Raw genomic sequence first — 18619 nt, 5'->3', positions numbered from 1 at the left:
CAACAGACACTCATTGTACAGAGAGCACAAGTAACTAATTGATAACATAAGGCTTTTATTACTTCGGCAGGGATCCTGGAATTTTTGTTTCGTTTTTCAGTCCTAAGGTTATTTGCCTAATTTCTTCTTATGGGAACGCGTAGACAAATTTATTGCTTCTGTATTCTTCCCATAACATTTCCCATACCTAAGCTGTCTCGCCTTCTTCTCTATCGTTAGAAAGTATTGTTTCCATTACCAGGGCAGCTGACTGTTCCTAACTTCCTGTTACCGCCCCATCAGTCATTTTGAGCGTGGATAAGACGGTTGGTGTACGTATTTTCTAGCAGACTAGTTTATATAGTACACCCCATGGATCGGTTTCAAAATTAGCCGCCACGCTTACATAGTGCCATTTTTGTTTTCTACAACTCTTCCTTAAAACGTTGTTTAACATACGTGCAACCATCGGAATTTTTCTTCTTGGACTCTGCTGCTCTGTTATAGCTTCTTGGCTCTTCTTGCTCCACGTTTTAATTTGTGCAGTGTCTCTGTCCAGATGCAAGGTACTCCTTTAGAATAACCTCTGGTGACAGGTGCCCATTCCTCCATTACTCTATGTAGAGCCACTGTCAGTTCTTGCGCTTTAACATCTAAACTATCACCCGGCGATGGACTTTCTGGGCAGTAAAACACTCTTCTTAGTTCTTTCCAGTTAGAGTCCTTGATCTTATATTTGGGCCTTATGCGCACATTTTCTGCGGCGTCTTGGATTTTCCTCCCAGAGATGATATCGTGTATGATATTGTGGTCACTCGATGTCAATCCACTCGCAAACCTGCAACCTATTACAGGTGCGCCTCTGCCATATTTGACGTTGCTCTGACCCTCCCTCCGTAGGTTGGCGGCTTGCGACGTGCAGTCAACACCTGTAGGCTGAGTTCCATAACGGCTTCTAGTTCTCTTCCATGGTCATCAGTTAGGCGGCTATGCCACAAATCTTCGCATTTGCATCAAAGGAATACACAACAGGCTCAGTTCGTCCTGGGTAACTAATATCCTTTAATCTTAGCAGATACTCGTCGATCAGATCACTAAACTGAAAATACAAGGATACCAGGATGCAGCTCTCCCTTCCGGTAACATTTGCACACAGATTACGCGTTCTGAACAGTATTGTGATATTTTGGTCACTGTTATGGCCTGATAAGTACTATTATTGCTGCCAATGTGCGACTACTGGGCAGTTACAGGCATACTGGGGCTCTTTCCTGCCTTCGTACACTGTTCTTGAAGGCACAATACAACTAACTGCAACTCTTCTGTGGCTCTTCTAGCCTCTTGCAATACGCTGACACTTCTCATGGCATTAAGGTGTCCTATCTTGATCTCCATTAGGGGTTACGCATATATATTTGACAGACTTGCCCCACTCGCCTGCAATCGAATGCTATACGACCATGCGTCATCACAAAGTGCTTCTACAACATACACTATGTGATCAAAAGTATCCGGATACCTGCCTCAAAATGACTTACAAGTTCGTGGCACCCTCCATCGGTAATACTGGATTTCAATATGGTGTTGGCCCACCCTTAGCCTTGATGACAGCTTCCACTCTCGCAGGCTTACGTTAAATCAGGTGCTGGAAGGCTTCTTGGGGAATGGCAACCCATTCTTCACGGAATGCTGTACTGAGGAGAGGTACCGATGTCGGTCGGTAAGGCCTGGCACGAAGTCAGAGTTCCAAAACATCCCAAAGGTGTTCTGCAGGATTCAGGTCAGGACTCTGTGTGCAGGTCAGTCCTTTAAAGGGGCGTTATTGTCGTGTAACAACTCCGTCACAGGCCGTGCATTATGAGCAGGTGCTCGTTCGTGTTGAAAAATGCAATAGCCATTCCCTAATTGCTCTTCAACAGTGGGACGCGAGAAGGTCCTTAAAACTTCACTGTAGGCCTGTGCTGTGATAGTGCCACGCGAAACAACAAGGGGTGCAAGACCCCTCCATGAAAAACACGACCACACAATAACACCACCGCCTCCGAATTTTCCTGCTGGCACTACACACGCTGGCAGATGAAGTTCACCGGGAATTCGCAATACCCACACCGTGCCATCGGATAGCCACATTGTGAACTGTGATTCGTCACGCCACATAACGCTTTTCCTCTGTTAAATCGTCCGATGTTTACGCTCCTTACACCAAGCGAGGCGTCGTTTGGCATTTACCGGCGTGATGTGTGGCGTATGAGCAGCCACCAGTTTTCTCACGTCCCGCCTAACTGTCATAGTACGTGCAGTGGAATCTGGTGCAGTTTGGAATTCCTGTGTGATGGTCTGGATAGATGTCTGCCTATTACACATTACGACCCTCTTCAACTGTCGGCAGTGTCGGTCAGTCAACAGACGAGGTCGGCCTGTACGCTATTGTGCTGTACGTGTCCTTTCACGTTTCCACTTCACTATCACACCGGAAACAGTGACCTAGGGATGTTTATGAGTGTGGAAATCTCGCGTACGGATGTATGACACAAGTGACACCCGACCACCTGACCACGTTCGAAGTCCGTCCGAGTTCCACGGAGCGCCCCAGTCTGTTCTCTCACGATGTCTAATGACTACTGCTGTCGCTGATACGGAGTACCTGGTAGTGGGTGGCAGCAAAATGCACCTAATATGAAAAGCTTATGTTTTTGGGGGTGTCCGGATACTTTTGATCACATAGTGTATCTAAGGAGAATGATTCATTTCTTCTGGCAGATGCCTGCTTCAGTATCTTCTCCAGTTTTTCTACTTATGTTGGCAGATTGTCCATTATGAGATGGATTCACTCTACGAAATTAGGTACAGGAAAAGTGATATACTCCCCTTCTGGATGCTAATACCTCACTAGACGTCTTAACGCTGTAGTAAGCGTCATCGGCTCTTCCAGGCTCCTTAGTTACATAACGAAACTTTCTGGCAGATTAAAACTGTGTGCCGGACCGAGACTCGAACTCGGGACCTTTGCCTTTCGCTGTCAGAAGTAAAGCTGTAAGGACGGGGCGTGAGTCGTGCTTGGGTGGCTCAGTTGGTAGAACACTTGCCCGCGAAAGGCAAAGGTCCCGATTTCGAGTCTCGGTTCGACACACAGTTTTAATCTTTCAGAAAGTTTCATATCAGCGCACACTGCAGAGTGAAAATCTCATTCTGGAAGTTACATAAAGTTTCCTGTGCTTTCATAGGTCGGTCGCGGATCTATTACGGTCTGTGTTTTACTTCTTTGTTGTAGGTGTTTGTTTCCTATACGAACTGGCTCTGAGTCTCGAACTGTTTTTGTTGCAGATTCACATCCTGCGTTGGTGAATCTTCTTTTACTTCCGTAGGCAGTACAGTGTATTACTCTGGATGTGTGCTGTCACATTCTACGCACAACTGCCCAGTTGTGTCACCAAATCCTGATCGCCTATATCATATGTCACTCCTACACCTGTATCTAATGTTGCTTCTCTGTTATACCACGTAGTTCTGAATTTTCGCCAAAAACTTCTTTCCAGCTTTTCCCCCGATGCATGATGCTCTAATTCGGTCTGAGCCGCACTTCTGTTCTATGGTTCTTCCTGCTGACTTTTTTGCTAGAAATTCAATCGTTCTTTCGATTTCTCTCCTTCTCGATGGTGATTTACGTTTCTTACCTATACGGTACTTGACGGTGTCATTAGAATCCTCACTGCTTGCTAGTGTTTTGGTATGCCTACGCATAATCCGTTCTTAAAAACTGCACTGTTAGGATGGTTTCATGCGTGTGACATTCGTCTCTGTCCACTGTGATTTTTTTTACGAGGGTTGGAACTTTAATAGTGGCAACTATTTATTTACAGCTCTACAAAATATATACGTGTTTCAAAGCTTTAATGACCTTCAAAGTAGTCACCAGCATTGTGTACAACCCTTTGCCAGCGATGTGGAAGTCGTAGGATACTCTTAGCAGTGCCAGTTGTGTTGGCAGTTCTAGCGGCGCGGTCTATTGCCCGAAGAGTTTGTAGCAGTTCAGAGGCGAATGCCGCGAAGTGTTTCCTTCAGTTTAGAAACTCACAAGGGCTTGAGTCAGGGGAATGCAGTAGATGGTATAGCACTTAGCAGCCCCATCAGTCAAACAAATCAGTAACAGCTTGCACTGTACGTGCTTGAGCATTGTCCTGCAAAATTATAGTCAGGTCCTGCAGAAAGTGTCATCACTTCTGTCTCTAAGCTGTTCATTTTTGGAACAAAACTTACAACCAGCTTAGAGACAGAAGTGATGACACTTTCTGCAGGACCTGACCGCCATTTTGTAGGACAATGCTCAAGCACGTACAGTGCAAGCTGTTACTGATTTGTTTGAGTGATGGGGCTTGTAAGTGCTATACCACCTACTGCACTCCCCTGACTCAAGCCCTAGTGAGTTCAACTCGATTTCTAAACTGAACGAAACACTTCACGGCATTCGCTTCAGAACTGCTACAAATTCGTCGGGCAATAGACCGCGCCGCTCGAACTGTCAGCACAACTGGCACTGCTAAAAGTACCCTACGACTTCTACATCGCTGACAACGGGTTGTACTCAATGCTGGTGACTACTTTGAACGCCAGTAAAACTTTGAAACACGTATCTATTTTGTATGAGCTGTAAATAAATAGTTGCCAATATTAAAGTTCCAACCCAACATTTACGTGGCACACACACTATGATAGGAATACACAGAATAAGAAAAAACAGGGGAAATGTTCGAGAATGCTCCTCACTCACCAGAAGCGAATTCATCTCCAAAGATGACGGCTCTGGCCGCGCAGACCTTGAGCGTGTGCAGCAGGGACTGCTTCCTCAGATTGTGATTGATGAGGGCGGTGACGAGCCCGAGCCGCGCCATGCCCAGCCACAGCCCCACGTACTCCACGCAGTTGCCCAGCATCAGCGCCACCACGTCCCCTTTGTGGTAACCCTCCGCCTCTAGCGCATTCGCCACCCTCAGACTGTACTTGCGCAGCTGAAAAATTCAGAAGTGTATTTCACAGACTTGCAGCAAATTAATTTTTTAATGTAAGTATTCTTTAGAATTCGGTTTACTTCTAGTATGTGCTTATACGTTATGGTTCAAATAGCTCTGAGCACTATGCTTAACTTCTGAGGTCATCAGTCGCCTAGAACGTAGAACTAATTAAACCTAACTAACCTGAGGACATCACACACATCCATACCAGAGACAGGATTCGAACCTGCGACCGTAGCGGTCGCTCGGCTGCAGACTGTAGCGCCTAGAACCGCACGGCCACTCCGGCCGGCCTTTGACAAGTTAGTACGAGGTGGGATCTAAAAGTTGTCGATCTCATTCTGCACCATCGGGTTTAGGTTAGTCTCTTTCGCAGAGAATACAACGTTTCCAACGCTTCCTCCGCAGTTAAAATGCACCCTGAAAGTACTACTTGTTACGGTGTTTACGAAGCTCTGTGATTCCTCCATTGTATCAAATCTTCGGCCTTTCAATTGGGACTTAGTCTTTGAGAAAGGGAACAAGACACACGAAGCTAAGTCTGGTTACGGTTTTCACTCCAGAATACAATACATGAATAACGTTGGCCAAATATGGTCGAATATTATCATGTTGCAGCAACCAATCGCTCTTAGGACTTTATGGTGGATGTTTTCTCCTCATATCGTCCCTCAAATCTTTTATAAAATCACAAAAGAACCCTTCAAATTCAAATGGCTCTAAGCATTAAGAGACTTAACAACTAAGATCATCAGTCCCCTAGAATTTAGAACTACTTAAACCTAACTAACCTAAGGACATCACACACATCCATGCCCGAGGCAGGATTCGAACCTGCGACCGTAGCAGCAGCGCGGTTCCGGACTGAAGCGCCTAGAACCGCTCGGTCACGACGTCAATCAGAACCCTTCATTTGCCATGAGTCAACGAGGGGACGAACTCATAATAAACAATTCCGTGAATAAAAATGGCTCTGAGCACTATGGGACTTAACATCTGTGGTCATCAGTCCCCTAGAACTTAGAACTACTTAAACCTAACTAACCTAAGGACATCACACACATCCATGCCGAGGCAGGATTCGAACCTGCGACCGTAGCAGTCGCGCGGTCCCGGACTGAGCGCCTAGAACCGCTAGACCACCGCGGCCGGCTCCCGTGAATATGTACAAGTACAGATCAACATGACCTTTTTTGCCGGAGGTGAATACGGACTCATCCATTGCTAAGATTTCTGCTTTTTCCTCACTAGTGACAGCCTTTGAAAGAAAGTTTCAATCGTCTTGAAGCTGTTGTTTAAGCTTCCCCTAAACTTCTACGCGATGTTGCTCCTGATAGCAGTCTTGGCACAAACCTTTGCTGGTATGATGTCGGTTGAGAGCCTACCGGACGGGTCGTCATCATCAGTAGATGTCTGCGCGTTTCTGAACGCTTATACCAGTCAAAACTCTGTATCTGAACCTGGTAGCCCTGGGGCAAATACATAACGTGAGACAACTTCCCCTTCCTACATGCCTTACTGCCAACTCACTCACCCCATTCCGAACCCAATAATAAGACACGGTCCATTGCCCCAGCCGCTCTTTTCCCACTTTTGTAGAAAAGCGAAATAAGTAAGAAAAACTGGAAAAAACCGGACAAGTGTCAGTAGAACTCGCGCTCTGAGGATTGTGCACAAACTTAATTATGTATGCAGACAGTTCATCTACAGGTTTTGATGACTGACTTTGCGAGTGGTAAAATATGTGACGTAAATGGCTGGCTGTATCTTTTGATTGCACTACTTAGAGGCTTAAATATTTTACACGCCCAAGGACCGTAAACCTTAATATTTGACATAAATCTCGACTTGATATCCTTACCCGTTCCTGAGAAAAAGGGGTCTGAACAGACGGACAGACAAAATGTGATCCTATTAAGGATTCCGTTTTTACCGATTGAGTTACGGAACCTTAAAAACCGTCATCTTATTTGAAATACTTTTGCGAAGCGAAATACAATTTTAACAATTTCTCCCTGATTTATCCACATATGAAGCAGCTATTCATCCCTGCATCTTTGCACGTAGTAAATATTACACATTAACTCACGTAAATTCTAACTGAATACGAAACCAAACTCTTTCTGACAGAAACTTGATTTAACTAGTAAGGCATATACTCTTACGTTCAGAATAAAAACATGAAAAACTAATTAATTAATTAAAAATTGAATAATCCCAGAATAAATGAAATAGTATCTATTACTGTTACTGCAAGACGAAAAAAGAAGGAACAGATAAACGCAAAATAGTATGCAATTGTGAATGTCCATGTAAAACTGTAAACTGCTAATGAAATGTATTTGCTTAGTGACCAAAATTATGGTCTTACTTAAATGAGGTTTTCCTCATTCTTGTATGTATAAAACGGTACATTACTTTAGAGAAAATCAATATTACGTGCTCTATTATTTTCCGCATAACTTACGAATCTACATCTTAATCTATACTCCGGGAATCACTGTAAACTGCGTGTCAGATCATATCTTGTATTGAACCATAAATTGAAGTCTGTTCCTCTTCTCTTCGCGGATGGAGCATGGAAAGAATGAATGAATCCGCTTCTCTGTGCTAGCCGTTATTTCCATAATTTTATTTGCACAAAGAAGGGACTGAAGAACATTCGTGGTTTCTACGTTGAAAGAGGAGTGTTGTTTTCCGAGCACGTTCTAGGGAGATTTAGGGCGCACTGCATCGACTTCTGCCAGTTAAGGTTTTTCAAAATATCTCTTACACTCTCAAAAAAAGGTTTAAATGGCTCTGAGCACTATGGGACTTAACATCTGAGGTTATCAGTCCCCTAGAACTTAGAACTACTTAAACCTAACTAACCTAAGGACATCACACACATCCATGCCCGAGGCAGGATTCGAACCTGCGACTGTAGCAGCCGCGCGGTTCCGGACTGAAGCGCCTAGAACAGCTCGGCTACACTCTCAAAGCCAGTCAAACAAACCTGTCCCCTTTCGCGCCGTCTTTCTCCTATCGATAGTATTTCTAAACCAAATATCTGATCTCGTTTCATTGTAGAACGTCAAGTATTTCTTAAACTACACTCCTGGAAATTGAAATAAGAACACCATGAATTCATTGTCCCAGGAAGGGGAAACTTTATTGACACATTCCTGGGGTCAGATACATCACATGATCACACTGACAGAACCACAGGCACATAGACACAGGCAACAGAGCATGCACAATATCGGCACTAGTACATTGTATATCCACCTTTCGCAGCAATGCAGGCTGCTATTCTCCCATGGAGACGATCGTAGAGATGCTGGATGTAGTCCTGTGGAACGGCTTGCCACGCCATTTCCACCTGGCGCCTCAGTTGGACCAGCGTTCGTGCTGGACGTGCAGACCGCGTGAGACGACGCTTCATCCAGTCCCAAACATGCTCAATGGGGGACAGATCCGGAGATCTTGCTGGCCAGGGTAGTTGACTTACACCTTGTAGAGCACGTTGGATGGCACGGGATACATGCGGACGTGCATTGTCCTGTTAGAACAGCAAGTTCCCTTGCCGGTCTAGGAATGGTAGAACGATGGGTTCGATGACGGTTTGGATGTACCGTGCACTATTCAGTGTCCCCTCGACGATCACCAGAGGTGCACGGCCAGTGGAGGAGATCGCTCCCCACACCATGATGCCGGGTGTTGGCCCTCTGTGCCTCGATCGTATGCAGTCCTGATTGTGGCGCTCACCTGCACGGCGCCAAACACGCATACGACCATCATTGGCACCAAGGCAGAAGCGACTCTCATCGCTGAAGACTACACGTCTCCATTCGTCCCTCCATTCACGCCTGTCGCGACACCACTGGAGGCGGGCTGCACGATGTTGGGGCGTGAGCGGAAGACGGCTTAACAGTGTGCGGGACCGTAGCCCAGCTTCATGGAGACGGTTGCGAATGGTCCTCGCCGATACCCCAGAAGCAACAGTGTCCCTAATTTGCTGGGAAGTGGCGGTGCGGTCCTCTACGGCACTGCGTAGGATCCTACGGTCCTGGCGTGCATCCGTGCGTCGCTGCGGTCCGGTCCCAGGTCGACGGGCACGTGCACCTTCCGCCGACCACTGGCGACAACATCGATGTACTGTGGAGACCTCACGCCCCAGGTGTTGAGCAATTCGGCGGTACGTCCACCCGGCCTCCCGCATGCCCACTATACGCCCTCGCTCAAAGTCCGTCAACTGCATATACGGTTCACGTCCACGCTGTCGCGGCATGCTACCAGTGTTAAAGACTGCGATGGAGCTCCGTATGCCACGGCAAACTGGCTGACACTGACGGTGGCGGTGCACAAATGCTGCGCAGCTAGCGCCATTCGACGGCCAACACGGCCGTTCCTGGTGTGTCCGCTGTGCCGTGCGTGTGATCATTGCTTGTACAGCCCTCTCGCAGTGTCCGGAGCAAGTATGGTGGGTCTGACACACCGGTGTCAATGTGTTCTTTTTTCCATTTCCAGGAGTGTATTTTCAGACTGGCATAAATAAAACGCCCAGCTTTTGTAACAGCCGTAGGTTGAGTTACACATATCAGGACGGCTTTATATAAAGTCAACATTAGCTGTGCCGGAAACAAACGTCGTGAGAAAAGTTCATTGAAAACTTAAGTTTTCCATTTTTCAGATCTGCATCACGGGCAGTAAATATATAAAAAAAACTCATATTAGTAAGTACGCGTCTTTAACATACTTCATACCTTAAAACGACATATTTAATTGAAAGTAAATGATGTCAATCATTGGATGAAAAAGTGTTACTTTAAACCCAGTTAAGGGATCTGTCTGCCTCTTGTCTTCGCGAAGTTTGTCGATGTGGTTCTCTACAGCTTAATTCGTTTGTTGGTCAATTTACACTCAATGGCCCGTCTTTCGCGTGCTGAAAGTTTCGTCAAGGAGACTGTCATATGGTCCTTTGAGACAACCTGTTTCTGAGATCAACCGAGTGATACATCGCAGTGAGAAGGCAAAGGACTCGCATTCGGGAAGATGGCGGTTCAAATCCTCGTCCTCCCATCCACATTGAGATTTTCCGTGATTTGCCCTCCGATCACCAAAGGCAAATTCAGGGATGGTTTCGTTGAAAAACAAACGGCCCATCTCCTTACATCTCCTTTCCCTATCCGAATTCTCGTTCTGTGACTAATGACCTCGACGTCGACGGGTCGTTAAACCCAAATCTGCGATCTTTGTTTAAGCCTTAACTGATGTATTAATTCTTTCAAGCTGTTTATACTGAATCAGAAAAGGGGAAGATCGTGTTTTTAAGGCTTATTGCTACACTTCGTTCGTTACATTTCTTAGTATTGCAAATTACAAGGGGTGTCCTATAAGTAACGCAACACTTTTTCCTTGACCAGTTTCGGCTGAAAAAATACACGATTTGTTTTGGGGCATCGTGCAATATTACTGCTTCAGCCCCTTACAGTTTCATGAATGTCGGATTGCTGGCGGCGCTATACGTAGACTTCAAAATGGCGTCTGCAACGGAGGTGCGTTCAAAGCAGAGAGCTGTTATTGAGTTTCTTCTGCCGGAGAACCAGAGGATCGCAGATATTCATAGGCACTTACAGAATGGCAGGTATCAAAAGCACGTTGAGTCGTTGGGCGAGGCTTCTGTACAACTGGAGATCTCTGTTGGTAGTGCAGACACACTCACTCGAAGAAGTGTGCCCGCTGGGTTCTTCACCTCCTAACGGAAGGCCATAAATACCAACGAAGGTCCATCTGTGCTTGCGCGTTTAGAGGCTGATTGCAACACTTTTTTGTCGGACATCGTCACAGGCTATGAAACGTGAGTTCATCACTTGGAATCGGAAACAAAACGACAATAGAATTAGTGGCGCCATCCAACTCTCCTCCGAAAAAAAAAATGTCAATGCCTCACCCTCAGCTGATAAAGTCATAGCGTCGGTATTCTGAGACTCTGAAGGGGTTGTTCTACTTCATGTCCTCCCTCATGGTGCAACGGTCAACCTTGAGTGTATTGTACTAACCTCAGCAAACTGAAGAAACGATTTCAGCGTGTACGTAGCCACGAAATGCAAACGAACTACTCGCTCTCTATGATACGCAGGGCTAACACAAGTCTGCGCCGCGCTCGAGAGGAGCCCTCAAAACTTCACTGGACTGTTGTTGCTCATCCACCCTACAGCCCGGATATCGTACATTCCGACTTCCACCTGTTTGGCACAATGAAGGACACACTCCACGGGAAGCAGTACGTGGATGATGGTGAGGTCATTGATGCAGCAACACGATAGCCCCGACATTGACCAGTATAGTGGTACCATGCGGGCGTACAGACCTTCCCAGTAAGGAGGGGGAAGGCCGTCGCATTGAACGGAGGTTACGTTGAACAATAGGGTTTTGTAGACAACCAGATTTCAGAAAAAAAAGTGTTGCAACACTTATTGAACGCCCCTTGTATGTCTGTCAGGGCCTAAGAACGTTAATGTATCTTCCAACACAATGCATTGGATTTGGTGTTTTTACCTGGAAGTTCTCACGGAGCAAATTTTTATATCCTATCACTTCTGTGAGTAAAAATTTTGTGCAGTTTCTCGACTGTTTCGAAATACGGAGCCTTAAAGGTCTAAATTTAAAATGTTACTTGATCCTGTTTTGCATACAATTGTAGACGCGCTACTCATGTCTTGTCCGAAGCATTTGCTCACATCTAACCCCTTTCGTTCTATACATTCAGTTAACTGACATTCGTATTTTAATACAGACTGAACCTTGATCTGGGCAAATGAGGTAAGCAATTCGCATATCTTTAAGTCAGAATGATTTCCAAAACAATTTTTCATAATTTGAAGACAGCAAAAGACTTCTCTTGACTCATATATTTCATCAAATTTTCGACTTTTTACTTCCATTTTAATTTTTCATTCAGTCAAATCGACTGCACCTTCTTGCTAAGGCATAACATGAAATTCTGACAGGCATGCATATTCAGTGAATATGGATACCTTCGACACTGCTATTACGTTCAGAGTAATCTCATTTTGCAAACCTAGTATCCAGAACGCGTAACATATGTCTGAGACAGTTTTTGCGTTGGAGGAGCATGCATTTTCAACAAATCAGCCAAAACATTATGACAACCTACCGAATAGCTGATAAGTCTACATTTGACACGGATAACAGTGACGACGCATCGTGACGTGGAAGCAATGAGACCTTGGTAGGTCGGTGAAGGGAACTCGCCTCACATCTCCACACGTAACTCACCAAATTCCCGTAAATTCCGGGAACGGAGGCGGTGACCTCTAGCGCGTAGTTCAATCACATCCCAGATATGTACGATCGGGTTCAGATCTGGAGAGTTGGAGGGGTGGGGTGGGGTGGGGGGGGCAGCACATCAAATGGATCTCGCCTCGCCACGACATTCCTCAAACCATTCCATCACATTCCTGGCCTTGTGACACGGCGCATTATTTGTCGAAAACTACCTTTTCCGTCGGGGAACATGATCGTCATGAAGGGGTGTACGTGGTCCGCAACCAGTGTACAATGCACCTTGGCCTTCATCGTGCCGTGCACGAGCTTCACTGGACCCAAGGATGCCCACGTGAATGTTCCTCAGGGCATACGGCCTCGCTGCCAGCTTGTCTCCGTCCCCCAGTATAGTTGTCAAGGAGCTGTTCCCCCGAAGACGATGGATTCGTGTCCTCCGATCGGCATGATGAAGAAGGTATTGGGTTAGACAAGACCATGCAATGATCTGCCACTGCGCCAGCGTCCATTGCCGATGGTCACGTGCACAGTTCGGTCGTAGTTGTCGATATCGTGGTGTTAACATTGGCACATGCATGGGTCGTTGGCTGCGGAGGCCCATCGTTAGGAGTGTTCCGTGCAGTATACGTTCAAACCACTTGTACTCTGCCCTACATTTAAGTCTGACGTTAGTTCCTCCACACATCGCCGCCCGTCCTGTTTTACCAGTGTGCCTAGCCTGCGACGTCCGACATCTGTAACGAACGGTGGCCGTCCAACCCCAAGATGTCTGCAGGTGATTCGACCTTGGTTCCGCCACGTGTTGGAGACACTATAGCACTCCTCAAACACCTGAGAAGTCGTGTAGTTTCCGGATTGCTCGTGCCGAGCCTCCGGGCCATCAGAATCTGTCCTCGGTCAAACTCAGATCGTGCGCTTTCCCCATTCTACGCATGGACAGCACGCTCATTGATGCGTATGTCTGACTAGTAGTCACAGTTCGCCAGGGGTCGCTTGTACTGGTCTATGTCGATAGTAGGTCGGTGTTCATTAGCTCTGGTTGATCAGTGTATATCTGCACCTATAATCCGCAAGACACAAGCCAATTTACCGTGTGCCGAAGAGAGCACTTACGGAACCACTATTGTTCCTTCCTTCCCTGTTCCATTCGTAAATAGCGTATGAGAGAATTGTTAGCGCTAAATATCTGTACGGGCTCTAAATCGTCTGATTGTCTCGTTCTGGAAATTTCGGAGACGTGTATGGAAGAAAGTAATGTCATGAAGATGTTACTGATATCCCTCACATTACCTTTAATTTCGTACCTCTGAACAAGCTCGCTGAAACTGAACTCACGGCAATTGTCGATGTCATTGGCGTACTAAAGGCAGCTGGTGGCGTTGAAGTTTTCACAGCTAGAACAACAAACAGGGAAATGAAGAAACGTGAGGTTACCATTGTTGACCAGAGCAACACTGCGATGGCATTGACATTGTGGGGTGAGCAGGCCGAAGAGTTCTCTGAGACACCTGGTGCTGTGCTGGCAGTGAAGGGTGTCAAACAGTCAGACTTTGGTGGTGGGCGATCGGCATCAGTTCTGATGTCGAGCACCCTGCAAGTCAACCCAGACATACCAGAGGCACACAGGCTGCGTGGCTGGTATGACAGTGTCGGCCACAGCCAGGAACACATAAAACATTTCAGCCAAACAGCTAGGAGCAGCAGGCTCTGGAGGTCTGACACCTTGGGCAACTCTGCTGGAGATCCGGGATAAGCAGATGGGTAGCGGAGAGAAAGCAGACTACTGCCAGACAAAGGCCACCATAACAACAATTCGCAGTGAGAACTGCATGTACATGTCCTGTGCTGGTGAGAACTGCAACAAGAAGGTTATTGACATGAATAATGGAATGTACAGATGTGAGAAATGCAACAGAGACTACCCTGGCTTTAAGTACAGATTCCTCATGTCGGTTTGTATTGGTGACTGGAGTGGACAGCAGTGGGTGACCTGCTTCCAGGACACAGCCGAGGCTTTGCTGGATATGAAGGCAGATCAGTTTGGTGAAATATTCTCTGACAAGGCCCAAGTGCAGGCTATTGTCAACAACGCAACTTTCAAGTCATTTGTATTCAAACTGCGTGTCAAGTTTGAAACATTCAATGATGAGACAAGACTGAAGGTTGTAGTGATGAATCTGAGGCCTGTCGATGTGAGAGAATAGATCAAGACTGCAAATGGAATGTCCTAGTGAATTATGTGGACAGTTGGAAAAACTGGGATAATGGAAAGTGTGTACTGAGTGTTATATATTACGTTGGTAGCTTGAATGGAATCTTCACTAAGTTTTGTGTAAACCTGTAATGTAATTTTAAATCAGAAATAAGAGACATTTCAAAATGTAATTTCATATTTCTGTAGCATGTTTATTTCTCTTCTTACTTATCTCTCGTGACAAAAAGAGTGCATTTATTTCATTTCTTCTACTCTTCCTGGAACGTACTTTCAAGTATTTCAATAGCAAAACCTTTCTGAGATGCATAAAGGCTGTCATTTAGTGCCTGCCACTGGTCTGTTGAGTATGTAACGCTCTCTCGCCGACTTACATGATCTCGTAAAAAACCGCGCCACTCTTTGTCGAATGTTTTCTGTGTCCTCTATTAATTCAGCCTGATGAGGGTCCCAGACTGATATGCAATACTCAAGAATTGATCGTGCAAGTGTTTTGTAAGCTGCCTCTTGCGAGGTTGAATTACATTTCTCTTAGGTTCTTCCTGCTTTCTTTACAGTGTGTTTCATTTCATTTTAGATTGCTCTGCACTTCTACGAATTTTACGGTAGTTATTGTTTCCAGGTATTTGTCACCATTAGTGTAGTCTAATAGTAATGACAATTTTCGCCTATCCACGAGCAAATAAGTTCCGTTTATTTACGTATAGCGTCAACTGCCAGGCTATCCACCGATCGCAACCCTCTGCAGCTCTTCCTGCAATTCCCTACAGTAACTCATCTTCACATCTGTCGATTTTGTGCCATATGAAACCTAATCCTGAATCCATTCGCAAATCTGGTTAAAATGGTTCAAATGGCTCTGAGCACTATAGGACTTAATTTCTGAGGTCATCAGTCCCCTAGAACTTAGAACTACTTAAACCTAACTAACCTAAGGACATCACACACATCCATGCCCGAGGCAGGATTCGAACCTTCGACCGTAGCAGCAGCGCGGTTCCGGACTGTAGCGCCTAGAACCGCTCGGCCACTTCGGACGGCGCAAATCTGGTCCTATACTCTGTAAGCTCGTATTTTGTTCAGTAAATGAAAGAACAGAACTGTGTCAAACGGCTTCCGGACGTTAAGGAACGTCACACAAAGCAGGAAAATGTTGCCTACCGCGATATGCGTATCATGGACGAACAAAATGTGAGTTTTACTAGTTTTATGTTTGCACAAACATTGATTTTTGTAGAAGAAATTTTCGTTTCCTAAAAATGTCTAATACGTTAGATAAGTGAGCATAAAACAAGTCCCATAATTGAACAACAGTTTAACGTCAGCAAAGAGGCCTATAATCACGTGCATCTGTCATTCGACCCATCTTAAAAGCGGGAATGGGGGTGACCTTGCTTTCTTCCAGACGCTATTCACCTTTCGTTGCTCTAGCAACCTACGATCTATACTCTAACAAAACAAAACAAAAAAAGACGTACCACGAAGGACTTATCCGAACGGCACGGAAATCGGTAGATGTGACGTACTTGTACAGAGAAAGAAATGATTACAGTTTCAGAGAAATTGATGATTTATTCAAGAGAAAGAGCTTCAGAAATTGAGCAAGTCAAAACGCGTTGGTCCACATCTTGCCATTATGCATGCAGCTTTTCGTCTTGGCTTTGATTGATGAGATTTGTTGGCTGTCCTCCTAAGGGATATCGTGTCAAATTCAATCTAGTCGTCAAAGTCTCGAGCTGGAGGGCCATACTCATAATGTTCCGAATGTTCTCAATTAGGGAGAGAAATGGCGAGCTTGCTGGCCAAGGTAGGGTCTGGGAGCACGAAAACAAGTGGTAGAAACTCGAGCCGTGTGCGGGAAGGTGTTATCTTGCTGAAATGTAGGCCCACTCTCACTTGCCATGAAGGTCAACAAAACGGAGCGTAGAATATAGTCGACGTATCACTGTGCTGTAAACGTGTCACGCATGACAACCAAAGAGGTCCTGCTATTAAATGAAGTGGTACCCCGGAACATCACTCCTGGCTGTCAGACCGTATGGCGGGTAACACACAAGTTAGTATTCCACGTTTGCCCACGGTCTCTCCAGATACGTCTTCGTTGATCATCGGAGTTCAATTAGAAGTGAAACTCGTCACTAAAGACAATTATACGCCAGCAATGAGATTCCAGGCCGAAAACATGCCTGGGCCAGACAGCATTGAGATACCAATCTGGCTGTCGCCCACCCATCCATTTTGTTGCTCATCATGGCGAGCCATCTGGGCTTACATTTCACTAAGATAATGCCTGTCTCCATATGGTGAGAGTTTCCACTGCTTGTATTCCTGCTTGCCAGACCCTATCTTGGCCAGCAAGCTCGCCGAATCTCTCCCCAATTGAGAACGTTTGGAACATATGGGCAGGTCCCTTCACCCAGTATGGGATTTTGATGATCTGCCGCCCCAACTGGACAGAATTAGGAACTACATCCTTGAGGAGGACATCCAAAAACTGTTATCAATGAAAGACAAGCCGAATAACTGCTTGCATAAGGGCCAGACGTGGACCAACGCATTTTGACTTGCTCAGTTTGTGAAGCTCTTTCTCTTCAATAAATGATCCAATTTTTCTGAAATTGTAATCATATGTTTGCCTGTACATGGACGTCACATGTACCGATTTCCGTCCCGTTCGGATAACTACTTTATTCGTACGATCTCCGTTGACTCTCACAGGTATTTCATTCGGTCCAGATGCCTTTCACTATAGGGTGAAAATATTTGATTTTCTATTCCACTATCACTTATCTCAGTATCTGCCATTTCGGCGTTAGTGCGAAGAAGCGAGAATTCAAAGGATTAATGTATTACGATTTTCCGCGGTGAAACAATTTCGGAAGGCCTCCTCGCAGTCATCTTTCGTTTCGGCGCCACATTCTTATTCAGAACGGTTGGGACGATTTTTGTTTCATATTCATTGAACACTTTTAAACGTCCCCTTAGAAAAATTTATGAATTGCTGTGCTGATAAACCTCTTACGTTATTTGATTTTCAAACAGCTGAGCAGAACTGAACGTACTCAAACATTTCTCTCTTTACTTATTTTGATCAACACTAAACCGACACACAATATTTTTAGCTCAACGCAATCTGACTTTCAATAATCCCTACAAAAGAATGGCCCTGACTAACAATAACCTATAACAATCATGAATCACTTACCTCACAAAAACCTTCGTTACTTGAACTACTGCAATACAGCGAGCGCCAACACTACCAGCTAAGTAAAAGATTCTAACTATTGAAGGCACTAACTACTGATAGGCATAGTTAGCAAATGAAAGATTTTGATAGAGAACAAACAATGTATTTACCTTATCAGTTCATGACATCCAGTCTTACAAATTTACTCTTTCTGATGGACACACGTCCAGATCATCCGCTCTCAAAACTCCATCTCTCCCCTCACATCCACCACTGCTGGCGGCTCACCTCCAACCGCGCAACGCTACGCGCTGTTCACATCCAACTGCCCAACACTACAGTAGCGAATATTTCAACAATGCAAACCAGCCACAGACTGCACACAGCACAGTCAGTGATTTTCATAAAGAGCGTTACGTGACGTTACCAACATAAAAACCTAAACAGCCTACTTACAACTTCTCCCATTGTTCTCCTTAAGCCATTTCGACTTCGTTAAACTTTTGCGATTGTTATGTACGGCTGACGCCAATTCTCTTCGCTTACGTAGCAACTTTCTAATGCTGCTATGGAACCACCCTGCCTCAAAACCTTGCTCGGCACATATTTGTCTAAGGAGTATTTAAAACGCCTTTGAATTTCCTCTATTCGTGCTCCCCTCTTCGTCCTCTGAGTTAAACAGTTGTGATGACTACTGAGATACTATGTAATTTACTAAGCAAGTAATATTTTCTTGCCTTTCTTCATATTTCTTATCACACTCGTATGCACCGATATTATGACAGACCGTGGTGTAAGGGCGCCTTCACGGTAGCTCAGCGTGTTCGGTCACGGGGCTGGTTGCGTCTTTGATTAGAAATCAAAACGCCCTCGAACCCAGTTCGAATCCCGCCACTGCTTAAATTTTCAATAAAAATTATCATCTTTGGCAGCCGAAGATTTCAG

General features: G+C 45.4%; 1 protein-coding gene across 1 annotated transcript in view; it reads right to left on the bottom strand.

The window, feature by feature from the left end:
• LOC126360194 (long-chain fatty acid transport protein 4-like) overlaps window positions 1–18619 on the bottom strand; it is a 292857-nt gene that overhangs the window by 89629 nt on the left and 184609 nt on the right. Inside the window, exon 3 of the mRNA XM_050007690.1 lies at window positions 4748–4985. Within this exon, the coding sequence (XP_049863647.1) occupies window positions 4748–4985 (238 nt within the window). The remainder of the gene's footprint in view (window positions 1–4747; window positions 4986–18619) is intronic.

This window comes from Schistocerca gregaria, chromosome 1, assembly GCF_023897955.1.
Source record: "Schistocerca gregaria isolate iqSchGreg1 chromosome 1, iqSchGreg1.2, whole genome shotgun sequence".
NCBI lineage: Eukaryota > Metazoa > Arthropoda > Insecta > Orthoptera > Acrididae > Schistocerca > Schistocerca gregaria.
This window is presented reverse-complemented; position numbering and strand designations above follow the sequence as displayed.